The sequence below is a fragment of the Polypterus senegalus genome, chromosome 9 (assembly GCF_016835505.1).
Source record: "Polypterus senegalus isolate Bchr_013 chromosome 9, ASM1683550v1, whole genome shotgun sequence".
Classification (NCBI taxonomy): Eukaryota; Metazoa; Chordata; class Cladistia; order Polypteriformes; family Polypteridae; genus Polypterus; species Polypterus senegalus.
In genome coordinates, this window is record NC_053162.1 from 1,687,546 (window position 1) to 1,714,536 (window position 26,991).

Genomic DNA, 26,991 nt, shown 5'->3' on the forward strand with positions numbered 1-26,991 from the left:
ACTACCAGTCAAACGTTTTAGAACACCTCAGTGTTTTCAGTTTTTCTTCAAATTTCATCATTGGATGACCTGAAATGGTGCAAAGGTAAATAGTAAACTGCCAGAGGTTTAAATTTAAAGTTTAGGTTATCAAAAAGGGAAATTTCAGAATATTACAAATGGGCCTTCCTCTCGGAATAACTAATAGGTTACAACCTACAAATGTTCTCCACCAATTAAAGTAAATGAAGCCTTGCAAGTTGAAGCAGACAATTTGAACGGGTGTCCTAGCTTCTGTTGATTACTTAAAAACCCTCCGTCTCTCTTATAACATAGTTGGACTAGACGGTGTTACTGCACCCTCTGAGGTACTACTTGGACAACATTCCAGTGATGAGGGCAGGAAAACTGCAATTAACAAATGAAATGAGACAGAGCGTTATTACCCTTAGAAGTGTAGGCCTTTCATTTAGAGAAATTGCAAAAAGAGACAAGTGTCTGAGGGTCACCAGTTTGTGTGGTAGTCACCTCACAACACAACAGCTTCAAACACATCTCAACAGTGGTCAGCAAAATGCAAGTTTCAGTTCCAACTGTGAAGAGGAGACTTTGTCCAGTCTGCAGTAGTCCACAGCTGGCATTTCAAGGCCCTGATTTGTTCTTTAATGAATGGCTTTCTTATCTGCCACCCGCCCTGTCAAACCTGCAGCACAAAGTCTCCTTGTTGCAATAGAAACTGACAGTTGCTTTTGTGACACTCAGTGTTAAGCGGTGCTTGAAGCTTTTGTGCTTTGAGCCGCCAATCATGTGAGCTAGTGACCCTCGGAGAAACTAATCTTCTGATTGGGTGCCAACTTTCGGTCTACCAGATCTCCTCCTATTAGAGTTTCTTCCAGTTTTCATTAGCTTTGGATTGCATAGGACACCACTGTACTCACTGAAACTTTGATTTTTTTAATGAACGACAGAGGCTTTTTAAGTAATCAAGAGAAGTTGGGACACCTGTCCAAATTGTTTGCTTCAACTTGCATGGCTTCATTTACCTTCACTCTTTCAGGGCGGATGTCGACTTTTGTCAGCAAGAGGGATTGACAGCGGTAAGCAACTGCAAATGGCGACACAACTCACCATTAACATTTTACTTCAACTCTCTTTGCTAGAAGGAAAGTTAGCTTCATTGGTTTCACTGAGATTCCCTGCGCATGTGACAGTAATGAAGAGCAAACGATGACGAATATGGCATCGACGTCTGGCAAGAGATCAAAGCGAATGCACATAGCAAAATAATCTGTGGACGAGGTTTTTATACAGGGTGACACAGAAAAACGGGAACTTTTGAAATGCGTAGTGGCAGCCATGTACAGTTGGCAGTACTGCGGAACAGGGACCTTGAGCTCTAAACAGTCTCGCCATTTAGTAGTTTAGTAATCAATTGCAAGGCAGTCAATGGCAGCTGTACGAGAATTGTTTGGTAACCGTGTCATCTCAAGATTCGGTGACATTCCCTGGCCCTCAAGATCACCGGATTTATCCGTTTGTGATTTTTTTTCTTGTGGGGCTACCTTAAGAGTCGGGTCTACATGACTCGGCCAAAGACATTGGATGAATGGAAACAAAGAATACAAGACGAAATTCGTGGTATCCCAGCTGAGATGTTGCAGTGATCAATGGGAACCTCAACAGCAGATTGGAAGAATGCATACGTACAGGAGGACGCCATCTACAGGACGTAATTTTCAAACATTGATAATTTGGATTGCTGTCTCTTAAAAGGCAAGTTGTAGTGGTTCAATTGCTGTCAGTAACATTTTTTTGTTGGATTTCTTCTATTTTTATTGGGTTTTTCCAAAAGTTCCCGTTTTTCTGTGTCACCCTGCATTATCTCTGAATTGGGCTCTTGATTGGTCGGACTCCGATTCTGATGCAAATAATCAGGAGGTTGATATCGAAAATGAAAGTGAGGTACCAACATCATCCTATTGATCTCTCCAGCTAATCGTGGTGCTGAACACGTTTGTGTAGATGAAGAATGCCACTCATGATGACAAGAGGTACAAACCAGATTGCACTGTGACCGCGACTGCTGCTGCCAAAGTCATTCCTGCCAGCCGTCATGCCACCTGTGAGCGGCTCGAGCCATAAGAGACTGTGAACTGGTGGCTACAGCACCCAGCAACTGATATTTTATGTTGATTTATGTATGAAACTGTTGCTTTGCGTGCTTTTCAGAAAACTGCATTTTTTGGAAAACCTTGGTAGCCCTCAAAGAGTGGATGAGTGCAGCACATCTGTAGACTCTAACCTAGTAGTTATTCCCTGAAGAAGGCCCTCTTGTAATATGATGAGATTTCCTTTTATTTTTAGTTTTTGCTAACCTAAACTTTAAATGTGAACCTCTGGCAGTTTACTGCTTACCTTTTTATCATTTTAGGTCATTCATTGCATTTCAGCTGATCAAATTGGAAGAAAAACTGGAAAATCTCAGGTTTTCTAAAACTTTAGACCAGTACTGTGTGTGTGTGTGTGTGTGTGTGTGTGTGTGTGTGTATAATGCCCTCCATAATGTTTAGAACAAAACATATTTTTTCTTCATTCGCACCTTTGCTCCACTCTTTAAAACTACAAATCAAACAATTTGGACGTGATTCAGTTGCACATTGCAGACTTTAAGGGGATTTGCATACATTTCAGTCACACCCTGTGGAAATGACAGCAATTTCTCTACATGGCCCCCTCATTTCAGGGCACCATAATGTTTGGGACATAGCAATGGGGGGGTCTATTAAAGCAGTCATATTTAATACTTTGTTGCATATCCTGCCATTGCACCGAGTTTAATATCATTGCAAACTTAACCAGCTGGCTGTTTATATTCTTATCAAGATTGCTTTTGCATATATTAAAAAAAGAATTGAGGGGAACACTGCTTTTAACATCATTTAAATCCGTGCTTTCCAACCTCAGTCCTGCAGGTTTTTATTCCAAGCAGATTCCTAATCAGTGACAACACCTGATAGCACTCATCTCATTTAATTAGCTGGTCATTTTTTTCTGTTGTTCTACATTCAGAAAAGCACAGCAGCGTGATTTTTACATTTATAAGACATTGAGAAATATTTTTTTCTACTTTTGCTATCGATTTAAATGCTTGACTTTCTTTTGTTGATTTCATTATATGGTGCCCTTTCTTTGCGCAGTTTTTCCACTTTGTTGTATCTTATTAATGATAATTAAAAATGAGCAGAGCAGACACGCTGGCAAACACTGAATTGTGAAAGGCTGCGACTACTTTAGCGTCAGGCCCACTAACTAGCAAATAATGGATTAATTAAACAATTAGAACACCTGATGAAAATATTGTTAAAAAGAAAAAATTACATTTTTTCCATATAACTGCTTGGTACATCTCTCTATTATATAAAACAATCTTGGGATGAGACTTTTTTCCGGCGACGAGGCGTGGCCTTTTGAAGAGAGACACTTTTTCACATCCCGCTAGACAGGCACGTCACGTCATACTTGGAACCTTGGCACGTCACGTCATACTTGGAACCTTTGTAAGCAAGTCCCGTAATACACATGCAGAGCAGGTTAGAGATAATGGAAGTAGGAAAATTGCAAAGTCTCAAAAAAATGAGTGAAAAGATCACATTAGCACAAACAGACGGAAAATATTACTCGATGAAATAGCAAAAGCGAAAAGAGATCGCATAGTGTTTGAGGACAAAAGGATGGGAGCTGTACAGGCTTTTAAACGTTCGAAGCGCCTCCCAAAATGGCGATTGCGTGGAACGAAAGCAGCAGCAGCAGCAGCAAGCCAGTAGCTGATCAAGCAAAGAGGAGATTTTAAAAAAAACCTGTTACTTGTTTCCCAATGAAACACCGTTTCAGAGGAGCGACCGGGTCACCTTAGTGTGCATTCAGCCACACTCTTTACAACGGCACGAGACGCTGGCATGGGTAGTTGCTATGCGAGCAAAGTTCAGATCACACAGCATGGCAGCAGCAGCAAAACCAGCAGCTGATCGAGCAAAAAATTTTAAGTTAAAAAATTTTATTTGTTTCCCATTGTATCACCGTATAAGAGGGGTTTTGGATGAAGCGTCCACTTCTCCTTGAGGTGTTTTCAGCCCCTCTATTTACAATGACACTTGGCGCCCCTTGGGAGTGGCTGGTGAACGAAGTGCAGATCACGGAGCAAACAGCAACAGCAAGCCAACAGCTGATTGAGCAAAGAGGAGTTAAAATAAAATTAATTGTATCCCATTGTATCACCGTTTAAGCGTATGTGTGTGTGTGTGTGTGTGTGTGTGTGTGTGTGTGTATATATATATAAATATATATATATATATATATATATATATATATATATATATATATATATAAAATATTCATAGCATTTCATAGCATCAAATAATGCAGAGTACGCAACACGTGTTTCGCCCTTATTTCTGCCTCCCACTGAGCGCAAACAGATACCAACTACCAACTGTGGTGTGTGCAACAAGTATGGACAATGCAAAGTAGCCTGTTATGTTTGTGGCACATGAGCTTCTAAGCCTGCACTCTTCGGGGTTCAAGGACTCTTATTCAAATGGAGACTTTTAGGTGTGTTGCTAGTGAGAATAAGGCAGGGGGCTCCAGCACGTCACTTGTGACTTACTGGTAGCTTGCAACCCATTTCCAAGTAGCTTGCCAAAAGGTTAATGAATCCTACATAAATTTGAAAACTTGATTAGTCAAATTAGGGGTGGGCGATCTTTCCAAAAAATCATATTTAACATAAAATCACGATCCACAATCCGAGTGGCAATCTCTCTTTTCAATGTGGCATACACTTAAGAGAATATCCGGACTCAAACTCATCAAGACCTAAGTAACACCATCCATCCATCCATCCAATATGCAACCCACTATATCCTAAATACAGAGTCACGGGGTCTGCTGGAGCCAGTCCCAGCCAACACAGGGCACAAGGCAGGAAACCAACCCCTGGCAGGGTGCCAGCCCACTACAAGACGCACACACACACCAAGCACACATTAGGGACAATTTAGGACCACCAGTGCACCTAACCTGCATGTCTTTGGACTGTGGGAGGAAACCCACGCAGACACGGGGAGAACATGCAAACTCCACACAGGGAGGACCTGGGAAGCGTGCCACCGTGCCGCCCCCTAAGTAACACTTTATTTTAAATATCCAACAAAGTTGGATTCAATTGTTCTCTCGTTCGCTAGCTAAGCAGAGTTAAGGCACACGCCCTGAAGCTGGTGAGTGAGTGTTGAAGGACCCTCTCTTCAGCCCGCTGTGTGTTTCTCAGATTTGCGCTAATAAATCTGTACTGCAAGCGAACTGTGATACATAGCGAAATGAGAGAAACTGCAAAATCAACTGGAATGTTCAAGCAAATTATAGAAAAAAAGCTGATCTAATATCCATGAAGTAGTTCTCTCATGAAAAGCGGACATACATACAGACAGACAGAGAAACATTGGATTTTCTATATTATGTAATAGTAAACCTTCAAAATAATGTGCAGTTAAAGTCTCAACAGCATGGAGCTTAGTAGAGTCAGATAAGTACAAGAATCTTCACCAAGCAGCTCTGAAAATGTCTGCCTGGCCATCAGACCTTACTCCTTTTCTATGTTAACGAATGTTGTCTTATTTTAATTTCTTATTTTGTCTTTTATTTTTCTTTACTTCATTATGTAAAGCACTTTGAGCTACTTTTTGTATGAAAATGTGCTATATAAATAAATGTTGTGTTTGGGTCTCCATACATCTGTGAGTCTGACATGAATGTCATGAAATCAGAACAAGACGAACACTGAAATGACTCCATCAGAGTGAACCTGAGTGGCTCCACTCCACCATACAGCTCAGTGCCAGTCATGTGACCAACTAAACAACACATCACACATGTGACTGGACCTGTGAATAAAGTGACATGTGACAAAATGACAAATGAAGTAGAATTATCTGTGGATTTGGAATTGCATTGTTTTGTTTTAATTCAATAGTGTGAGATACGCTAGAAAGTGCATACACTCGTACAAAGTGCATTTGCAGGTGAACTCAATATTTATTTGTGATGTTTTAATGCAAAATGTCAGTTGTGGACACCAACATTCTGTAAGTGCTCAGGCAAAATGAGCGTATTCAGTTTGTCTGGGTTGAAATAAGCTATGAGAAGAAACATTAGAAAACATGAGGAGCTCTCAGCCATTTTCATTTTGTAAAAGTAGATCTTTTAAAAGGTTGGAGACCCCTGGAATAAGGTAATAAAAGTTTTACATTTTCGACAGTTACTGTTGTTAATAAAACCGTTGCTTTCTAATGCATTTCTTTACATTTTGATGGAGTTCATTATTTGTCATGTATATACATACGCCAATACTGCAGCATCTTGGTGATAAGTGATCCAGCACTCAGTGTGTTAAGTTCGATTCCCAAACTTCTCATGTGGGACCTTATCAAACACTTTCTGGAAAATCAAGATAAGTTGTACGGTCTGCCTGTCCATCAAGGGCACACTGGGACATTTTTGTGAGTCACATTTTGTTTTGTTCTGTTTTAAGCAGCAGGTACACTTTTCATGTGTTCTACTCTGTCGGTGTAAATGTTACTTTAATGAAATAAAGACGGGTTAACAAGGAAAGGACTTATTAGTAAAATGATAAAAAACTAAATTGTGTTCACAAGCGCAGGAATTTATTTAAAAACATGGTCACCTTTTTCTGGTGCATCTTCTGATGGTTCACATTACAAAAATATTAGTCTTCTGTTTTTGTAAGTTTGCAGAAGGGTGGCCACCCTTATATCAACACAAGAACACATTTTGACTTCAACAGTATTGAATGTATTGGCCTTAAATAGCTGTGTGGTTTCTGCTCATCTTGTCTTTATTGTGATTTTGCTAAGATTTGTTTGTTTTCTCTTCTTTTTTGAATCTCTGTTGTCCTTCGTGTAGAAGACAAAAAGTGACAGAAGATGGCATTCCACTATGGTACAATCACATTGCTCTACAGACCAGAGTCAAGCAAAGGCGCTTACTGGTAAAATCCAGGCCATGGAGAGTGACAAAAATGTGGAAACTGGAGGCCATAAGAGTCTGGCAGAAAGGATTCTCTTGAACAGATTTGAAGGAAACAAGACTGTGATGGAGAAGTTTAGAAAACCCTTTTTGAAACCCACTAAGAGTGACGAGGAGGTAGAAGCTGGCTCAGGTTCTGCCAATTATAAAAGGGATTTTATCTTAAACCAAAACCTTATGCTTGCAGTGAGCCCCTGGGTTGGAAATGTCTACATGCAATGCAGCAGTGGTCTGTGGCCTAACAAGCGTACTAGAGGTATGTTCCTTTTCACTGATTTCTGTATTAATGGGAAAACATAAAGAAAACCCGGACATTTCACTGTTAATGCACCATATCAGCCATACCACATGCACTTCAGAACAGGCCATCCACCTGAAGCTAAGCATGTGTGGGCCCAGCCAGTATTTGGATGGGAGACTATCTAGGACCTTGACGAGTCCAGCAGGGGGCGCTTACCCAGTGATCTATGTGGATCCCAATGACACTGTGCTGTAAAAATGGCACTGCCCTTCGGATGAGACACAAAACCGAGATCCTGACTCTCTGTGGTAATGAAAGTTCCCCAGTCATCCTTTGTAAAGAGTAGGATGTATCCCGATGTCCTGGCTAAATAGCACACCATGGTCTAGTGAGTCTGTCCTCTGATCATCACATCTCTCTAACTGGCCGTCTGTCTGTCTCACCCCTTCACCACCTAACAGCTAATGCTGAGCGTACTGCCACAAAAATGGCTGCTGTCACATCATCCAGGGGGATGCCACACCTTAGTGATGGTGGAAGTGAATCCCCACTCACAGAAGCACTATATAAATGTAAAGAATTATTATTATTATTGGATGTTCACATTACAGAGAGGTTTGCTTGTCAGATTGTGTTTTGGAGGAAAAGAGTACATGTCCTTAAAAGATGAGTTTGGCATTTTTTCAACTCAAAAGTATTTTAGTTTCAGAATCATGGTATACATTCCATTTGCCTTGGAAAATTTGTGGTCTTTGGTGAAGCATTTTTTATGTTTTTGAAAAGGAAAAATGGCATACCCATTCATTGGTTCAAACCTTTAAACTTCAAAATACATCCACTTTGAAGCAGCAAAGGCTTTGGCTTCACAAGACAGGCGTTTCATGTTTCTGGCACAGGTTTATGCCAATAAAAGGCAACTGTGATTAACTAGTTTTATCACAGATACCTGGCACCATTTCTTCCTGTGCTAAGATGTGTTCACAGCAACTGCCGAGGGTCAAGTTTTCATGTAAATAAGAGAATAAAATTGCACAAAACCACACACGCTAGAGTGAAGCTGTTTAGTGTGACATTGCCTTTCTACTGCTTCATTTGGGACATATCACCAGGATTAATTTAAAGTTCATTGGTGTAAATCCTGAAAAAAATCTTAACTCAAGCACTTTAATTTAACTTCTCAGTGTTTTGTAAGAGTGCAGATGCAAAGACTAAAATTGTTAAGTTGAACTTTGGTAGGGCAAATTTTGAGCAGATGCAGCAAAGTCTAAGGAGGACAGACTGGGATAAGCTGTTAAGTGTGGAGACAGTCGAGGAGCAGTGGAACAGGTTTAAAAATGTAATGCAGGACAGGGACATACCTACATTTGGAAATAATAGGAAACTTAAAAAAAAAACTCTGCAGTGTGTTAATAAAGAGTTTAAAAATAAGCTGCAAAGGAAAAAACAGATGAATAAGACTAATAACTCCAAAGTGAATCGTAGAGCGTATGAGAGCAGGAGGGCAACTATTAAGAAGGATGTCAAGGAGGCTAAAAGACCATTTGAGAGGAATAGAGCAGATAAGGCGAAAGACGACCCTGAGAGACTCTTTAGTAGTGAAAGAGGAGGTGAAGTGCATCAGAAATAGTAAAGGGAATTAAAAAATACAGACAGTGAAAATAGCAGACACTCTAAACTTAAATTTTTCTGAGGTTTTCACAAGTGAGCAAATGGATAACCTCAGAGTGGTAACAGGGACTACTAAGGAGACACTGAGGGATTTGGAAATTGTAGAGGGAGAAGAGCTGTGATGATTTAAATAGGCTGAAATCAAACAAATTACCAGGACCAGATAATGTTCACCCTTGAGTTCTTAGGGAGGTTAGCGAGTTCAGATATAAACCCTTGACACACATTTTTAGGAAGTCACTGTGCACTGGAGAGATTCCAAAAGACTGGAAAATGTCAAATATTATCACATTATATGAAAAGGGTGACAGGGCAGATCCAAGCAACTATAAGCCAGTAAGCTCAATGGTGCATCACAGGAAAATTAATGGAAGGAATTATTAAGGGTTTGAGCAGCACATGGCAAGGACAGGAGTTTAACTGAACAGTCAGCGTGGGGTCAGAAGAGGGAGGTCGTGTTTTACTAACAGGCTGGAATTCTATGAGGAACATTAAAAGGATACAATCAGAGTGGAGCAGATGAGATTATTGATCTGGAGTTTCAGAACGGATTTGATAAGGTGCCACACGAGAGGGTGGGCATCAAATTAAAAGAAGTGGCAGTTCAGGGTGACGTTTTTAGATGGGTGCAGAATTGGCTCAGACACAGGAAGTAGAGGGTGAAGGTGAGAGGAACCTCATCAGAATTGGGTGATGTTAAGAGTGGTGACCAGCAGGGGGCAGTGCTAGGGCCGCTGCTATTTTTAATATATATAAATGATTTAGATAGGAATATAAGGAACAAGATGGTTAAGTTTGCAGATGATACCAAGATAGGTGGATTAGCAGATAATTGAGAATCCATTGAATCATCACGGAGGGACTTGGACAGCAGACAGGATTGGGCAGATTTGTGGACGATGAAATTTAATGTCAGTAAATGTAAAGAATTACACATAGGAAGTAAAGATGTGAGGTTTGAATACACAATAGGCGGTCGGAAAATTGAGAGTCCACCTCATGAGAAGGATTTAGGAGTCGTAGTGGACTCTACTCTGTCAACTTCCCAACAGTGTTCAGAAGCCATCAAGAAGGCAAAAAGAATGTCAAGTTATATAGCGCCTTGACATGTGGCATACAAGTCACTGGAGGTTCTGCTCAAGCTTTATAACACACTAGTGAGTCCTGGGTGCAGGTTTGGTCTCCAGGCTATAAAAAGGACAAAGCAGTGCTAGAAATGGTCCAGAGAAGAGCGACTAGGCCAGTTATGGGGGGCTACAGGGGATGAATTATGAAGAAAGATTTCAAGTGCTGAGCTTTTTCATTTTAAGCAGTACAAGAGTAAACGGTGACATGACTTGAAGTGTTTACAATTATGAAGTGAATTAGTCCAGTGGATCGAGACGTCGACTTTAAAATGAGTTAATCAAGAACACGCGGACACCGTTGGAAACTTGTTAAGGGTAAATTTCGCACAAATATTAGGAAGTTTTTCTTAGATAGAGAATTATAGACACTTGGAACAAGTTACCAAGAAGCGTGGTAGACAGTAAGACGTTGGGGACTTTCAAAACTCGACTTGATGTTTTTTTTAGAAGAGTTAAATAGATAGGAGTGGCGAGCTTTGTTGGGCTGAATGGCCTGTTCTCGTCCAGATTGTTCTTATGCGGCATTCATGAAATGAACAACAGGAAAGCACATGCCTGAGGTTTAAAGATTGCCAAAGAGGTAGATAAGCAAGTCAGTTAAGAGCACAGCCAGACATCTTTTGAAAAGGCACAATCTCTCAAAAGTACATATTATCCTAAAAACGATATGATACGCTGTTTTACAATATTGTTGGAATCGCGACACTTCGATCAATACTCGAGAGCATTCTTTGCTCCAAAATGGACTTACTGGGTGAAGCTTTAATTCTTAGGTTTTCAGGTTTGAACCAATGTCTCATTTAAACAGCAAGCACTAGAATGGTATTGTTTTAAACTTTAATAATGCAGCCTTCACAGACTTTTGCTTAATTGTCCCCCCACACCTCAACCTGCAGCCAAAATAATAAAAAAATACAAATCAAGCCAACAGATGACCAGCTGACTCCACAAGGGCCACCATTTTCACTCCGACCATATCCCTATTTAGCTGTTAATGAAAGTCATCATTTAATTCTGTGGCTTGTTAGTATTCATATTCTCTCACACCATCCGTTTCCAAAACCAAATGTTTTCTTTTTTTTTCAGCTGATGTCATGAGAGAAGAAGCAGAAAAAGTTGGCCTAGCCAGCACACCAATTTTTATTCTACTTCTCAAAGTGAGTATGCAATAACCCACAACCCAATATGCTACCTGCAGCTCGATTTCTTTTTTGATTTAGTTAATGAACTTGCAGATTAACATTTTCTTCTGTCTGCCTTATGTAGGTCTTTCAGGTTGATACTGAAGGTTGTAAGAACGTTATTGAAGAAAGGCCCAAAAAGGTGAGCCACATCTCGAGGAGTTTGTAGAATTTCTGCAGTGGTTAGAAGACTGTCAGGGTGTAGACTGAAGCTTTTCTCTGACTACAGTGTCCTTCCTATTCATCAGCCTTCTCAAAGATCTTGTACGCCTGTTGTTTTTTTGTCTTCAGCACCGTACCATAAGCAGTCGATTTTGGTTCCCAGATTTTCCACACAAATCTTATGTTAAAGTCTCTATTCAATGCACTGAGTCATAGAAGGCCCATGTTTTCTGGTGTAGAAGAATTCATATCTTCTTCTTATTCTTCTTCTTCTTTCAGCTGCTCCCGTTAGGGGTTGCCACAGCGGATCATCTTCTTCCATATCTTCCTGTCCTCATCATCTTGTTCTGTCACCCCCATCGCCTGCATGTCCTCTCTCACCACATCCATAAACCTTCTCTTAGGCCTTCCTCTTCTCTGTCAGGTCTATCCTTAGCACCCTTCTCCCAGTATACCCAGCATCTCTCCTCTGCACATGTCCACACCAATGTAAATGCGCCTCTCTGACTTTGTCTCCCAACCGTCCAACTTGAGCTGACTGACCCTCTAATGTCCTCATTTCTAATCCTGTTCATCCTCCATCCAGAAGAATGCATATCTACTGTATTTCTTTAAATAAATGACGGTTTTTAAGTTAAAAATGAAGTAGTAATTAGAGTAAATAACAAAAATCAAAATCCTGTAACCACTATTAAATGTATTTGATGTTTAAAATTAAAATTAAGCTTTTAATAACATTAAAAATGTACCTGATCCTTAGAGCCTTGTGCTCTTGTTACTTAATCCCTTAACCTTCATCATTAGCCAGCCTTGTATAGTTTTTATGGGGCACCTTATAAATAATTCCAGTTGCCATCAAATATTGGATGAGCCATGAATTATTACTAGGAAACCTTGGTGTCATTTGTAATCATTGAGGGGAAAAAAGGAAAGACCTGAATAGCATGACTCTAGTTGGCCATTAAATTAATAAAAATGACTTTATCAGTCTTAGGACATTAACATCGGAAACCTATGATTTCCTCATTGAGAAGAGTATTTATTTAAATACAGGGCTATTCAAAATGAAAGAGCAGACTTCAAAAATGTATTTCAAACAAACTGTAAAAGGCAGAAACACCTTCCGCATATCACTGGACAGAGAAAAGTTCAAAGTTTGATGCCATGATCCTTAAGGTTGCATGCACTCAACTTGAGCACCATGTGTTGTGCGACAAACATCAAAGCGGTAGACCATTTCTTGCCACACACAAGTTCAACTGGTCCCTAGTTATTGAATCCACAGCTTCCTCAATTCGATGTCGCAGATGTTGAAGATTATTGGGCATAGGTGGAACCTTCCAATCCATCATCCTGGAATGGTGTTGTTCAGGTAACACCGGACCTTCATGCAAGATGGTATCCTGCCTCATTTCCACTTGGAGGTCCGGCATTACCTGAACGACACCATTCCAAGATGATGGATTGGAAGAGGTGGACAACAAGATCTTGCTCATCATCTATGGCCTCCCAGATCTCTAGACTTTACCCCCTGCGATTTTTATCTTTGGGGGCTTTACATTAAAGAAAGAGTGTTTTTTCCCACCTATGCCCGACATTATTTTCAAGATATGCGACATCGAATTGAGGAAGCAGTGAATTCAGTAACTAGGGACCAATTGAAGTCGTGTTTGGCAAGAAATGGTCTACCGTTTTGATGTTTGTCGCATTACACATGGTGCTCATGTTGAGTGCATGCAACCTCAAGGACCATAGAACCAAACTTTAAACTTCCTCTATCCAGTGATGTCCAGTTTGTTTAAAATAAATTTTAGAAATTGGCTGTTTCATTTTGAATAGTCCTGTATATCCATGTAAACTAAAAATAAATATAAAAGGCACAACAAAAAGGCCACATAATCTGACTTTTTAGCTTTTACAATGGGCCACTTTGCTCCCTGGATTGTGGCTCTGGTTTCTTTCTAAAGTTCAGTCATGGGTACTTGACAGAATGCGTATATACATGAATCTGTCATGAAGTTTTGCCTTTATTTCACTTGTTTGTAATTTCTCTTCCAGATTCAAGGCGTGTTATCTAGGAGAAATCTTCTACCCACTTCAAAGGGCAGAATCAATCAAAAAGGTATACTGCCTGTGAATCACTGCAATTAAAGCAAGCTGTACTGTTTTTCATTCGGCTTTAAAAGTAGACTTGTTTCTGGAAAGTGACTTCAAAGTAAAACTAAAATATGTATTAGTTTTTAAAGTATCTGATACAAAGAGTTCTTACAGACCTCTCCTTATTGTTTGCGACAAAGACACATTTTTCCTTGAATAGCAGCTCTGCTCGACAATTTAAACCCCACCCTGCCCAGGCTTTGTTTCCTGCCTTACGCCCGGTGTTGGCTGGGATTGGCTCCAGCAGACCCCCGTGACCCTGTAGTTAGGATATAGCAGGTTAGATAATGGATGGAAGTGATTTGGTAATCAGCATTTTGCATTTTCTCTGCTTGTTAAAAGTTGCTATCATGAACATGCAGTATGTACACTGCAGAATTCTTTCAATGGCATTATGAAAATAATAGCATTCAATATCCCGGAAATTATTAAGGTAACGTTTTGTTTAAATGTACAGTGTAGTGGGTTTATTAGAGTTTCTCAACTACTTTTGGGTCACAAGCTGCTGCCGTTGGGTGTTTATAATGGCAGTGAGTTGCCACAGGCTGCCGCTAACACTTGATTCACCAAGGGCGACCACTGTTGTCATTTATCCTGCCTGATTAGTCAATGGGGACCTTACTTCTCTTCCCTTGGTCTGAAAATCCCACTCAGTTCACCAAGGGAGGCCCCACTTTGATGGTCACTCTCGATTCACTAAGGATGAATAGTCGCACTTGATCTAATAAGGGGGACCCAAATACAAAAGTACAGCCCCTTGGTGGCCCGCAAAGACACTGCCTTGGAAAAACGGGAGAAACACAGGCCTGTTGGAAGATTAGGTACTTATTAGCTGTCTTTCTTATCTATGTCTATATACTCGCATGCTTAGCATCCTTTTGTGTAGTTAGAGTGCTGAAAGTAGATTGGAGAGCTCACTTGCTGCTCTCCAGTAGACTGATTAAATAAAGAAATACACATGTGTAGAGATATACAGTGGGTATAGAAAAGAATCCCCCCCTTTGCATATTCCCTTTTTTTTTTGCTTTACAGCCTTAACACACAAACTAATATTTCTTGCCAGCTTTACGTACTCAATGCCACCTTTAACATCCAAGTGAAAGATATCACAGCTACAGTTCAGAAGAATTATAAAAAAATCAAAAGCAAGACCTACTGAGATTAGTAAAGGACCCACCCCATGTCGTTTTGGTGACCCCCTTTTTCCTTTAATGACAGCCCTCAGTCTGTTGATTCTTCTCTCTCAGCTTTGCATACCTACATTGTGTAATATTTGCCCTAACCCCCAACTCTTGTTTACAGTTTAACTGTTCAAGTTCGGTAACATTGGGTGGTGAGCGTTGCTGGTCTGCTATCTTCAGATCTTTACAAAGATTTAGGTCTGGGCTCTGATTGGCCACACCAGGACATTCACTTTTTTCTCGTTCAGCCACTGTGTGCTTCGGCTCGTTTGTCATGTTGAAAGTTGAACATTCTGCCCATCTGAAACTTTATGGCAGAGGGTAGCAGGTTTTCCTCAAGTATTTTGCCCCATCTGTTTTTCCTTCTACCCTAACGAGAGCCCCAAGCCCCCCACAACAGGATGCTGCCCCCTCCATGTTTTACTGTCGATATGATGTGTTGTGGATGGTCAGCTGCATTGGTCGACCATTTGGTGTTGAGGCCTAATAGTTTGATTTTGGTCTCATCTGAACATAAGACCTTTTTCCACTTGGCATCAGAATCTTCAAGATACATTCTTGCAAAGTTCAAATGAGCCTTAATGTGGCCTTTCTTGAGAAGTGCGACCCTCCCGAACAAGCCACGATTGTGGAGCGTTTGTCAAATTGTTGTCATCTGCACACCATTAATGACCACTCTGTGCCATCAAATCCAGTAACTCCTTCACAGTGGCCATTGGCCTCTCTTCCCAGTTTCCTCCTTGCTCTTCCATCCAGTTTGGAGGGTCCTAGTAGTACCAAACACTTTTTACTGAGCTCCTTGGGATTGATAAAGCCTTTGAGATGTTTTTGTCTCCATCTCCTGCCTTCTGTCCATCCACAACTCTGTTCCTGAGATCTTCTGAAAGTGACCTGACGCCCACCGTCAGTTGTTTGCTGTCAGTTGATCTGCCAACCAAGGGAATAAATGGACCAGGAACAGCTTCACTAATCACACTCATTACAACTGAGCACAGGTGGGAGGAAACCCGTAACCACAATTGGAATGGTGGGCACTGACACCTGAGTGAGTTTGGGATGGGGGGGGCGGGATCCTTTATTAATGTCAGTATTTCTTGTTTTTTATTATTTTAAAATTTTTCTGAACTGTAGCTGTGATGTCTTTCACTTGGATGTTAGAGGTGGCATTAAGTAAAGCTGGAAAAAAATATTAGTTTGTGTGTTAAGGCTGTAAAGCAGAAAAAATGGGAATATGTCAAAGGGGGGATTCTTTTCTATACCCACTGTATATACACACATACACCGGCCCCTTTGCAGAATGTCTTCAGAAAATTAATTTTTAAGTGATCCATAACAGACTACACACATATGCTATTCTTACACATTGTTATATTTTACAGATGTACCCGCTCAAAGCAAACTTGAACCACAGGAAGGTGAGCAAAGAAAAATTCCAGCTTCAAGTCGCGTCAGAACAGTTGCTCAGCTCCTTAATGAGCGAAGAAAAAAGCAGAACACTTCTGAGAAGGAAGCTGCTCCTGATAATGAAGAGTCTAGAAAGCAGAGTACAGAGTCTGATAACAAAGAAAAGGATTCCAAGAAGATGAAACCACAGAAGCCCCAGGAAATTTCAAGTCACACTCTGCCAAATCCACCGTTTACTTTGACAAAGCATCCCTCAAGCCTTGTAACAAGTCAAACAGAACAAAGGAGCAACCTTGCACAGGAACTTCAAATCCAATCAGTTACAGCATCTTCCAGTCAAATAAGTTGGATTATGACAAATCAAGGAGTGATGCCATTCATCGCAGTGCAGTCTCCATGTGCAGTTCCGCCAAGTGGTGTGATAAACCTAAATGTGCCAAGGCCAGGAAGTGGCCCACCAGTTGGAGGGCCAGCAGCCTCCAGAAGCCCAGCTAATCCTGCAGCTCGTGCTGTGAGACCGTCTGCTGCTACCACTATGGCTAAATTCCCTCCAATTTTTCCCCTAGGAATCTTTGCAGCTCCTCCGTCTGTTCCACTTTGTGCTGTTCCAGGCTCACTTCCGACTGTTGTCCACCATCTTGCAGTAGACAGCAATACCTCTGTGACCCCCAGTACTCTTTCCCCCACACCTTTCACCATTAAAGATGTTAAGCAGCATAATAGTAATCCATCTAGCAATGAGGTTCCACCATGCTACAATGTGGTTAGTCCCCATTTGCCCAAGGCACAGCAGTTAACAGTAATACCATTTGCACGGCCCATCATCCAAGCAGTGAGTATTCCTCATGTCATCCCATCTCATCAAGGTACCATACAGTTGGGGCCAAGAACTGAACAGCCTGCCCTGCAGTCATCCTCACTAAACATTGTTGCTACAACTCCTAAAGTATGCCCATCAACAACTCCTAAAGTATGCCCATCAACAACTCCTAAAGTATGCCAATCAACATCCCATAACACTGCCAGTCCAAAGAAGAGAACAGTTTTGGATTTGAGCCTGCTGTTCTTTGAAGAAGACGCTGCAACAAAGGATTGGATGAAAGGTTTGGGAGGAGTTCAGCTGCCTGACTTGAGCTTTGCCCTTCCATATCTCCCTCCTTCTGTGTGCAACTTGAAAACCTTATCACAGCTGCTGGAAAAGAAAAGCATTTTGGAGAGTCGTGCCTCTGCCCTTATCTCAGATGAGGTACAAAACCCACGTGCCAAAATCCAGGCCATTAGAAAAGTGGTTAAAGAAACACTGGGGGATAACCCAGCTTACCTTCTCCTGAAAGCTCGCTTTCTTTCTTGTTTCACTCTACCTGCGTTTCTGGCAACCATTCCTCCTGTTTGTACAACATTAGACATTTCCAAGCCTTCACGTCGACACAGAAGGAGAAAGAATACAGATTTTCAAGTGGTCTATTTCAAGAAAGGTTCCCAGAAAGGCCGTGGTCAACCGGCTCCATTCAGCATGAGTGAGGTGAGAGTCCTTTGTTTGGTAATACAACTGAAGTTCTTTTATATTTGACTTACACACATTACATTAAAGAGAGAGGTCTGTTTGACTACTGTATATACTCGCGTTTAAGTTCTCCTGCGGATAAGTCGGGACTTGATTTTACCGTCTTTATAGATAAAATACGCTACCGTGGCTGTCCATTTGTCTGTCCAGAATTTTAAATCACCTATAGCTCGCAAACTGTTTGACATATTGACCTGAAATTTGGTACACATATACTACGTGACATCTACTATCCACTTTCAGGGTGATGATTGACCTCCAAGGTTATTCCTCTTTTTTGTTTTATTGTATAATCAACAGTTGGTAGTGCAGCTGGTGCATGTGTATGGGCGCCGTTATCATTCCTATCACCTTCACCATCACTTCCCCTACCTCTTCATATCTTAAATAATTCTGAAGGCAGATTAGTGCCATCTTAAGTGAAAAATTTAAGAAAACATAGTAAGTAATTACAACACAAACACTGACTTAGTCAGTTTTAACGTGAAAAGAAAGAAGAGAAGAAGCGGGCCGCTAGGGTGGAGGAAAGAAGAGCTACTCTGGAAACAGCAAGCACATCAACCTCTGAGCAGACAAATGAAAAACGTAAAAAGAAAGAAAGAGTCTGAAAATTAGGAATGTTCAAGTCAAGGGAATTCACTGCATGTTATTATGCAGTGCGCGGTTACTAGTATTTTATAATGTCGGTCATATAAGTCGAATGCGGAAGACTCTTGCTATTGGTCCAAGAGATTATGATATGCTAACACCCACCGGAGAGAGTAACCACGGAGTACGCAGCCTTTTGTGCCTACGTGACCACACGGTGATACCCACACTATTCCGAAGCGACGTTTGCATTGTTTTGTGGTTTTTTTTTTTGTATCTCACACCCTCCTACACTTTTATTGTAAGACATTAAGGTGCCACATGAGAGGTTGGGCATTAAACTAAAAGAAGTGGCAGTTCAGGGTGATGTTTGTAGAATTGGTTCAGACACAGGAAGCAGAGGCTCTGAGGCTAGGCCGATTCCAGGGCTACAGGGGATGAGTGATGAGGAAAGATTAGAAGAGCTGAGCCTTAAGGAGATGAAGAGGAGACCTGACTGAAGTCTTATAAAAAGAAAGGAATTAGTCCAGTGGATTGAGACGGTGACTTTAAAATGAGTTCATCAAGAACACGGGGACACAGTTGGAAACTTGTGAAGGGGAAATTTCGCACAAACAGGAAGTTTTCTTTACACAAAGAAAGACAGACACTTGGAACAAGAGACCAAGTAGTGTGGTGGACAGTAAGACGTTAGAGACTTTCAAAACTCAATGTGTTTTTGGAAGAAATAAGTGGACAGGACTGGCAAGCTTTGTTGGGCTGAGTGGCCTGTCCTCGTCCAAAATGTTCTAATGTTCAATAAGAATAAGAAAGGGGCCATTCATGACTGTAACGGTGCTTACTTAGCCTGTGCCATGTTTTAACTTTACCAAGAATTGAACGTCATCTTGTATTATAATTGGTGCGACTTTTGGTGTGACTATTTATCAAGCAGTGGAACTAGTAATCTGGTGATTTATCTCTTGCTCAGAATTTGGTGCCAATGTATGGGACATTTTTATGGGTTATATGCTAACTATATGTTGCTCCCATGCATGATAATCATTTATTAGATTAGATTAAATCAACTTTATTAATCCCTTCCAGCCATCCTTAACCTGTACAGTTGTGGCAAGATGTTCCAGAAGTTTAGCAGTGCAATTTTTAAAGCTTGGTTTGAGTCATTTAAAGAGGTGCATGTAGTGCTGAAAACGTGACTCCCCTGCCAGTCTTGGTTTAATTGAATAGTCACCGTTGGAAGTGAGCAGGTGGTTAATTATCAGACAGCAGCTGTTGCCATTATGACGATTGCAGATCTTACCTTGGCATTAAAAGTTTCCACTTTGTTATTCACACTGTTAGTACTATTAAAGTAATTACTACAACTGGATTGATTGTTTAGAATGTTAGCAAACTTTAAAGCTGCAGATCAAACAATATGCATCACATTAGTTGTAGTTATCAGTATTTCTGCATTAAATATGAATAAACGGTCCAAAATGCTGCCATCCATGTCTTGCCTCACATCAACGTTTAATCCTTTTGAAATTGCTAAATCCAATGTGTGGGCTGGCTGGCTGACATGCTGAATCTGATCAAAAAATTGCAGTAAATTCAGAAATTCTCTTGCTTTCGAGTCACAGTGGTCATCCACATGAAAATTAAAATCTCTTACAGTTAGATACCTATCACAGTTCATTGTTATTATGGATGCTAAGTCTGAGAATAAAAGACGTTTCATATTTTGGAGGTCTGTAATATGAGAGACTGTGAGATTCCTTGAATCGCTGTACCTCTGTACACTTGAAAGACGTGAAGGTACTTAAACTGGCATTTTTACCGTTTAATCGGCTTGAGTAAATATTCCTTAAACTGCCTCCTTTTTTACCTTGGTGAACCGAATGAGCAAAGCTGTAATTTTGGGGTGCTGCTTCAATTAATACTGCAGCACCATTTGAGTTAAGCCATGTTTTAACTTAGGAATTCAGACTTTCTCTCACTATCACTGATCAGATCGTTAATGTCAAAGGTTTTGCTTGTTAATGCTCTAAATATTTATTAAGCAGAGGAATGTTGAAGGACTCAAAAGAGCAAAGCTGAGACGGAGTGTTGCGGCAGCTTGAAATAGTAATAAGATTATTATTGTTAATATTAATCCATAATCTGTTGTTATAGCTTTAATACAGTGCACATCTATAGATGAAATGTTCATTAAATGATTTGCGTTTATACCACTTTGTCCGGATTTTTTAGTTTTTTAGACTGTGGTTAGTTATTCTAGTATCAATACATTGTACATCGGAAGGTGAATTCAGAGCAGAAGTATCACATGGCAGCAGGGCGTTACGGAACACATTAGAACTAAAACTTCATAGTCAGGGAAGGCCGACTACCTTTGAGATGTGTTCAGAGAGGACCCAGGCGCCGTCTCTCGTCTTTCCCAGAAGAGATCCCAGTTGTCCACAAAGCCGATGTTTCGTCTTTTGCAGAAGCTTCTCGACTAGTTGTTCAAGGAGAGTAGTCGAATGTAGGCTTCATTCGGCCTTCTAACTAACAGCACAGGACCTGAAATGATGATTCTAGAAGCTGGGGTCCTCTTATTCGTGGCCTGCATTAGTGCTGTGAAATCTGCCTTTAGAACTTCCGACTGTCGAAAACGAATGTTAATTATGCCTGCAATAATACAATGGTTCCAACGGCCCTGTCCTGGTGCTTCTCAAAGACTGTCTGTGCTCTTCTTGTAATGTCTTGAACTCATGACTCTGGGAAAACCAGAAACAGAAGCTTTCTGTATAGGGCATGCCAAATAAAAGTTGCGTACAATTGAATCCCTGATAAGAACTAGATCACCAAGATCTGCTGGAACTGTGGGGGAGCGAAGGGGGTCGAAGCGGTTATGGATTTTGACGCCTGCCTGAGCCAACGTAGAGGATCTGACTTTGAGCCCCCGCCTCCAACGTTGAAACAGCCCTGTGCTGTCGTCATCATCATCATACTGTCGAGCAGTTGTGGGGGTAAAACTCACTTGGCCTTGTGAGCATGCAGAACGGCGCGGTAATAATGTTGCTGTGAGGAGACTAAGTGACTCGATCTCGGCTGCAGAGGAAGTCTTTCAGATCTCTAAGGTGTGTCCGTCTTTCAAGGAGATGTTGAATCTGAGTCTCAAGGGCCCGTAGTTCTTCATTAACATGTTGCAGCTCATGGTCAGCCATCTTCCACTTCCGCTTTAGTCCTAGGAGAGGGAGAAGGTAAAGAGATAGACCAAAGATTAGCCACACACTTACCGGTCCACCTAGAGTCTACAGTGTGGTAGAGGCAGGCTCAGGCATCCTGGGTGCCCTTTCTTGTGGTATTCTTAGATCTTCTCGTATCCCAAGAATATGTCTATTAGGATAGTTAATAGCTCTGAATGATACTGGTATGGGCGAGTGTCCTGTCCATCCCGGCACCTGCTTTGTGTTCAACACTCTTATACCTGTGAACCTGTAATAGGGGAAGAAATATGGCTTCTGAAAGTGAAAGAACTGATGATCTTTAATATGGATGGACTCCAAGACCAGCGCGACATAACAAAGCATTTGTGTGTAACACTATTTGAACAGTCTCAGTGGGTAAAGCCCCTTTTTTATTTTGGTTGTGAAAATGATCATTCAAATAATTCATTCGTCCAAGAGTCTTGAAAAGGGCGGACGTCAAGTTTTTGTCTTTTTTAGGAGTCAGTTTTGGGCAGTAATAATAATTTAATAATTTTAATAATTTGCATTTGTATAGCGCTTTTCTCACTACTCAAAGCGCTCAGCTCTTGCAGGTTAAGGGCCTAACAGAGCAGAGTCCCTATTGGCACATTTACGGGATTCAAACCAGCAACCTTCTGATTGCCAGTGCAGATCCCTCACCTCAGAGCCAGCACTCCACAGCACAGCACAGTAAATTATTTAATAATAATAAGAGGTTTGTTTTAATGTATCACGGCCTGCGCTGGACACTTGGTGTCCCTTTACATTTGAGTCACATGTGCAAAACGTAGGGGGGACGTGGAGCGCGAATGCCTGCACCTGTAATTAAAATATAATAAGAGGTTTGTTTTATTTATTTATAAATCCACCACCACCCGTCCCTCCCGTGTCATTCCCCCCTCTGCTGCTGAAGATTTTGCAGCTGCTTTTTCACCAATCTCCACATCATGTGAATCCATGGATGCTTATGTTTTATTGCAAACTTTCCACACTTCCTGCTGTTCTGTGATGGATGTCGTAGCCCCATTCAAACGGAGACAATCCAAAGTCAAGCATGACCCATGGCTAAACGAACAAACTCGCTCCATCAGGCAAAACTGTAGGCGGCTAGAACGTAAATGGAGGAAAGATGGTCTCACTGTTACCTTCGACTGCATGAGAGACGCGTGGTCCCAATACCAGAGAGCAGTCAGAGGTGCAAGGAACCGTTTTTTCGCTGACATCATCTCAAAAAACTCTGGCAATCAACGTGTCTTATACAAAACACTAAATGCTGTCCTCTCTCCAGCCGTAACTGTTTTCTCTTCTGCCTCCTCTGCTCTTTGTAATCAGATCCTCATGTTTTTTCTGGATAAGGTCACGAACATTAGATCCCAGATCTCCATTTCTTCTTCTGGCTGTGTTGATTTAGCCGCTCCTGCGCATGGTTCCCTCACCAGCTTTGAACCCATTTCGCTCCCCCATCTGGAAAAAATCGTCGCCTCAATGAAGCCTTCGGCTCTCCGGACGATGTGGTGCCATCCAGACTGCTGAAAGATGTGTTTCCTGTGATTCGATATGATGTCCTAAAGATCATAACTAGTAGTCTATCCTCGGCTATAGTTCCTCGTGCTTTCAAACACGCAGTTGTACATCCAATTGTGAAAAAACCTGATCTTGACCCTGCCATTCTCTCTAATCTTCGTCCAATCTCCAAACTACCTTTCTTGTCAAAAATACTAGAAAAGTAGTTTATGAGCAATTAACTCATCACCTACAGGACCATCAGGTAATGGATCTTTTCAGTCAGGCTTTAGGCCCCAACACAGCACAGAAACCGCGCATTTACGTGTCCTAAATGACGTTTTTGGCATTGGACTCAGGACTCCACGTGGTTATGGTTCTTCTCGACTTATCTGCTGCTTTCGACACAATCACCCACATCATGATCTCCGACTCAATCCTGGGCTGGTGTATCTGGCTTAGCCCTCGACTGGTTCAGGTCATATTTCTGCAACAGGACTCTCAGAGTCATGCTAGACGATTTTTCATCTGAATCAGTCCCACTCCCATGTGGGTCCCCAGGGTTCCATTTTAGGGCCACTACTTTTTCAATCTACATCCTGCCTTTAGGTGCAATTTTTTTGAAAACATGCAATTTCATATCACCTATATGCTGACGACTGCCAAATTTATTTCTCCCTCAAGCCAACTGACTCCACCAAACCTCTCCTCGACTGCCTATCTGACATTAAGGACTGGCTGGCTGTAAACTTCCTTCACCTGAACGATTCAAAACCGAGGTCATTGTTTTAGTCCCGACTGCAAACAGGCTCCACCCCTTGGCCTCGTTTCTCTTCCCATTCCAGTAACTTCGTCTGTCTCCAATCTTGGAATCAAAATGGATACGTTCCTGAAAATGGATGCTCAAGTCAACAGCACAGTAAAATCCTGCTTTTTCCATCTAAGGCGAATCGCCAAACTCAAGCCTATTCTTTCTAACCACCTCCTGGAATCAGTAATCCATGCATTCATTACGTCCCGGCTTGACTACTCTAATTCCTGCCTTTTTGGTATCAGTAAAACCACTCTTTCTAGACTCCAACTGGCTCAAAATGCGGCTGTAAGGCTTCTAACTGGAAGTAGCAGAATCCAACACATTTCACCGATTTTAAAAACCCTACACTGGCTGCCGGTTAGATTCAGAATCGATTTTAAGATTCTCCTCCTAACCTATAAGGCATTAAACGGTCTAGCCCCCGCCTATTTGAGTGTCTTGCTCCATTGTCACAATCCCCCTCGTGTTCTTAGATCCGCAGATCAGCTGCTCCTAACCGTTCCCAAGGCACGTTTTAAAGCTCGTGGTGAAAGGGCTTTCTCCGTCTGTGCACCCAGGCTCTGGAACTCCCTGCCCTTAGTGGTTAGGCAAGCCGCTTCAGTCGCCACATTCAAATCTCGCCTAAAACGCACTTCTTCACATTGGCTTTTAATTCGTAACCTGTTTCATTTTCCACTTGCCTTTTGCTATTTTCTCTATTTTATTTGGTCCCTTGACCTGTTTTAGTATCTCTGTTTTAATTCTCTCTTAAAGTTTATTTTTAATATTTTGCTTTTAGTCCTGCTTGTTGTAACTGTACAGCACTTTGGTCAGTTGTAATGCTGTGTTTTTAAGCGCTCAACAAATAAATATGGTATGGTATTTTAATTTTATTGATTTTATTGTAATCATTCTATACAAAGATCAATTTTTACAAAAAACTAGGTCTGAAAACAAATCAACTCCCACCCCTGAGAAAGAGAGCAAGGCCAATGGAATAAAACTTAAAGCTGTTAAAAATAAGTAGATAGATGAATTAATAAGTGAATAAAGATAAATGGAGAAGAAAAAGAAATGGGGAGAGAATCTTCTTCCTCAGTGCTTTAAGAGCTTATTCTAAAATGTTATTGATCAGATCCTGCCAGGTTTTGAAAAAGTTCTGCACAGACCCTCTGAGTGGGAATTTGACTTTCTCCAGTTTCAAATAATATTAAACATCAGTTACCATCTGACTTAGCATAGCAGAGTTAGGATTCTTCTGGTTGAGCGAGACAAGTCAACGTGCCAATAGTGAAGTAAAGGCCATGACGGTTTGTTTGTCCTTCTCCACTTTAAGCCCCTCGGTGAGCCCACCAGACACACACAGCTGTTAATGGGTTAGGAGGGACTGGGACACCCAGGCTGTGTCTGAAAGGCATTTAAAGAATTTGCTGCAGGCCCAACACATGTGACCCAGTGAGGCTGGAAGAGGTTTGTTTTAACGCACCACGGCCGGCTCTGATCACGTCGTTTCCTTTTACATTTGAGTCGCATGCACAAAACGTAGGTGGCGGTGAGAATGCACATGGTGTAATTAAAATATACATATTTTTTTTTTATTTTATTTCAATTCAATCAGAGTGCCGTTGCAAATCGTTCCACGTGCCACACTTGGCATACATGCTGTAGGCTGCCGACCCCTGCCCTACAGTAATTGGTTTATTTGTACTTTTGACAGTACAGGGCATCCTACAGAAAGGCCTTGTGGGTTCCTTTCAGTGTTTGCAGGAGGAGATCCAGTCCATAAGCCGACTAGATTTACTGGTATTGTTGTATGTTTGCCACATGCTTTACCCAGGGTGGTGTTGAGGTTGAGAGTTGAACATTTCACAGTTGGAGGGATGACCGGTTAATTGACCTGCTTATAGGGAGTTAGCGACTGAACTGAAAAAGTGTGTGGGCCTGTCGCATGTTGAGTCCTTATTAAGACCAAGAATGAAGACGAAGAGAAAGAAAGAGGATAAAGTGGCTGTCTGAGCTGGAAGGATGGGGTGGCATCATCAGCGGCAACAACAAACTGGTGACAAATGAGCTTCCATGAAGCCTCACTCGTGTTCTTTAATGTCTTATCTTTTTTTTTTTCCAATTGATTGTCTTTTGCAGGACAACACTTGCAGCTCCCTTATGCTGAATGTGGAAGGAGCAGAGGCCAATCAGTTTAAAGGAATCAGGACAAGAAGTCGGTCCCGTTTAGAAAAAGGATGCAGCTCTGAAATTGGAGGCAATGCATAAATAACCATTTTATGTGTCAAACAAGTGTTTCTATTTGTTTTGTTTCGTTTTGTTTCCTTTCATTTTCCTGTTCACTTTTTTGTTTTTTTTTTTGTTCTGATGGTGACATGTTCAAAATGTGTTGGAAAAGCACTTTAGTTGTCTGCTCAGGCATTGGATGACCAAGAAGCAGCAGCAGCAGCAGCCATATTAATAATGGAGACACGTTTGCGAGGTTTCTGCTGGATTCAGTTGTGTCCAGGTCTCTTGATTATCTTTCCTACACGCTTCTCACTGGGTTTTTATTTACATTCTGCTTTCTCTCATTTTATGACATTGACTCAGTTGTATAAACGGGATGGTTCCTTATTTGTGTGCCAATGGCGCCAAGAGCTGGGTGAGTCAATCCAGAATTTCCATAAGGGAGGCGTTTCTACTTCCCTCTTGTGTACTTTGAAATGGGACTTGTTTCTGAGATGCCTACAGATTTGCACTTATAAGGACTTTGTAAAGTCAATTTTGAAATGTAAATAGTAATTTAGAAATAAAATATTTGAACTTGAGTGAAAGCAGGTTATGTTCTTTTCTGTCACCAAGCTGTCTTTCACAAATTTCTGCACAAGTTCTAAAATTGCTTTTATGTTTGATTTTTACGGACATGAACCTCGTGTCACTAACCTGCTTGAATTACAAGGAGCTGCAGGAGAAGTGAGCTGCTGTGACTGAGGGGGCCGCCGAAACGAGAGCAGGATGGGGCAGAGGCAGAAGCTGACTGCTGCATTCTGGGACAGTAGTGAACGGTGATGATGATGAAATCAACAATATCATTACTACTGTAAGTGTAAAACTTATTGAAAATGCAGACCACAGTGATGTACTG

The 26,991-nt window shown here is 41.3% G+C and overlaps 1 protein-coding gene across 1 annotated transcript in view; it reads left to right on the forward strand.

The window, feature by feature from the left end:
• snapc4 (small nuclear RNA activating complex, polypeptide 4) overlaps positions 1–26,674 on the forward strand; it is a 96,093-nt gene extending 69,419 nt beyond the window's left edge. Inside the window, 6 exon segments of the mRNA XM_039762592.1 lie at positions 6,955–7,333; positions 11,200–11,270; positions 11,380–11,436; positions 13,515–13,578; positions 16,174–17,720; positions 26,004–26,674. Coding sequence (XP_039618526.1) covers positions 6,955–7,333; positions 11,200–11,270; positions 11,380–11,436; positions 13,515–13,578; positions 16,174–17,720; positions 26,004–26,132 — 2,247 coding nt within the window. The 3' untranslated portion in view covers positions 26,133–26,674.
• Positions 26,675–26,991: the final 317 nt, after the last annotated feature.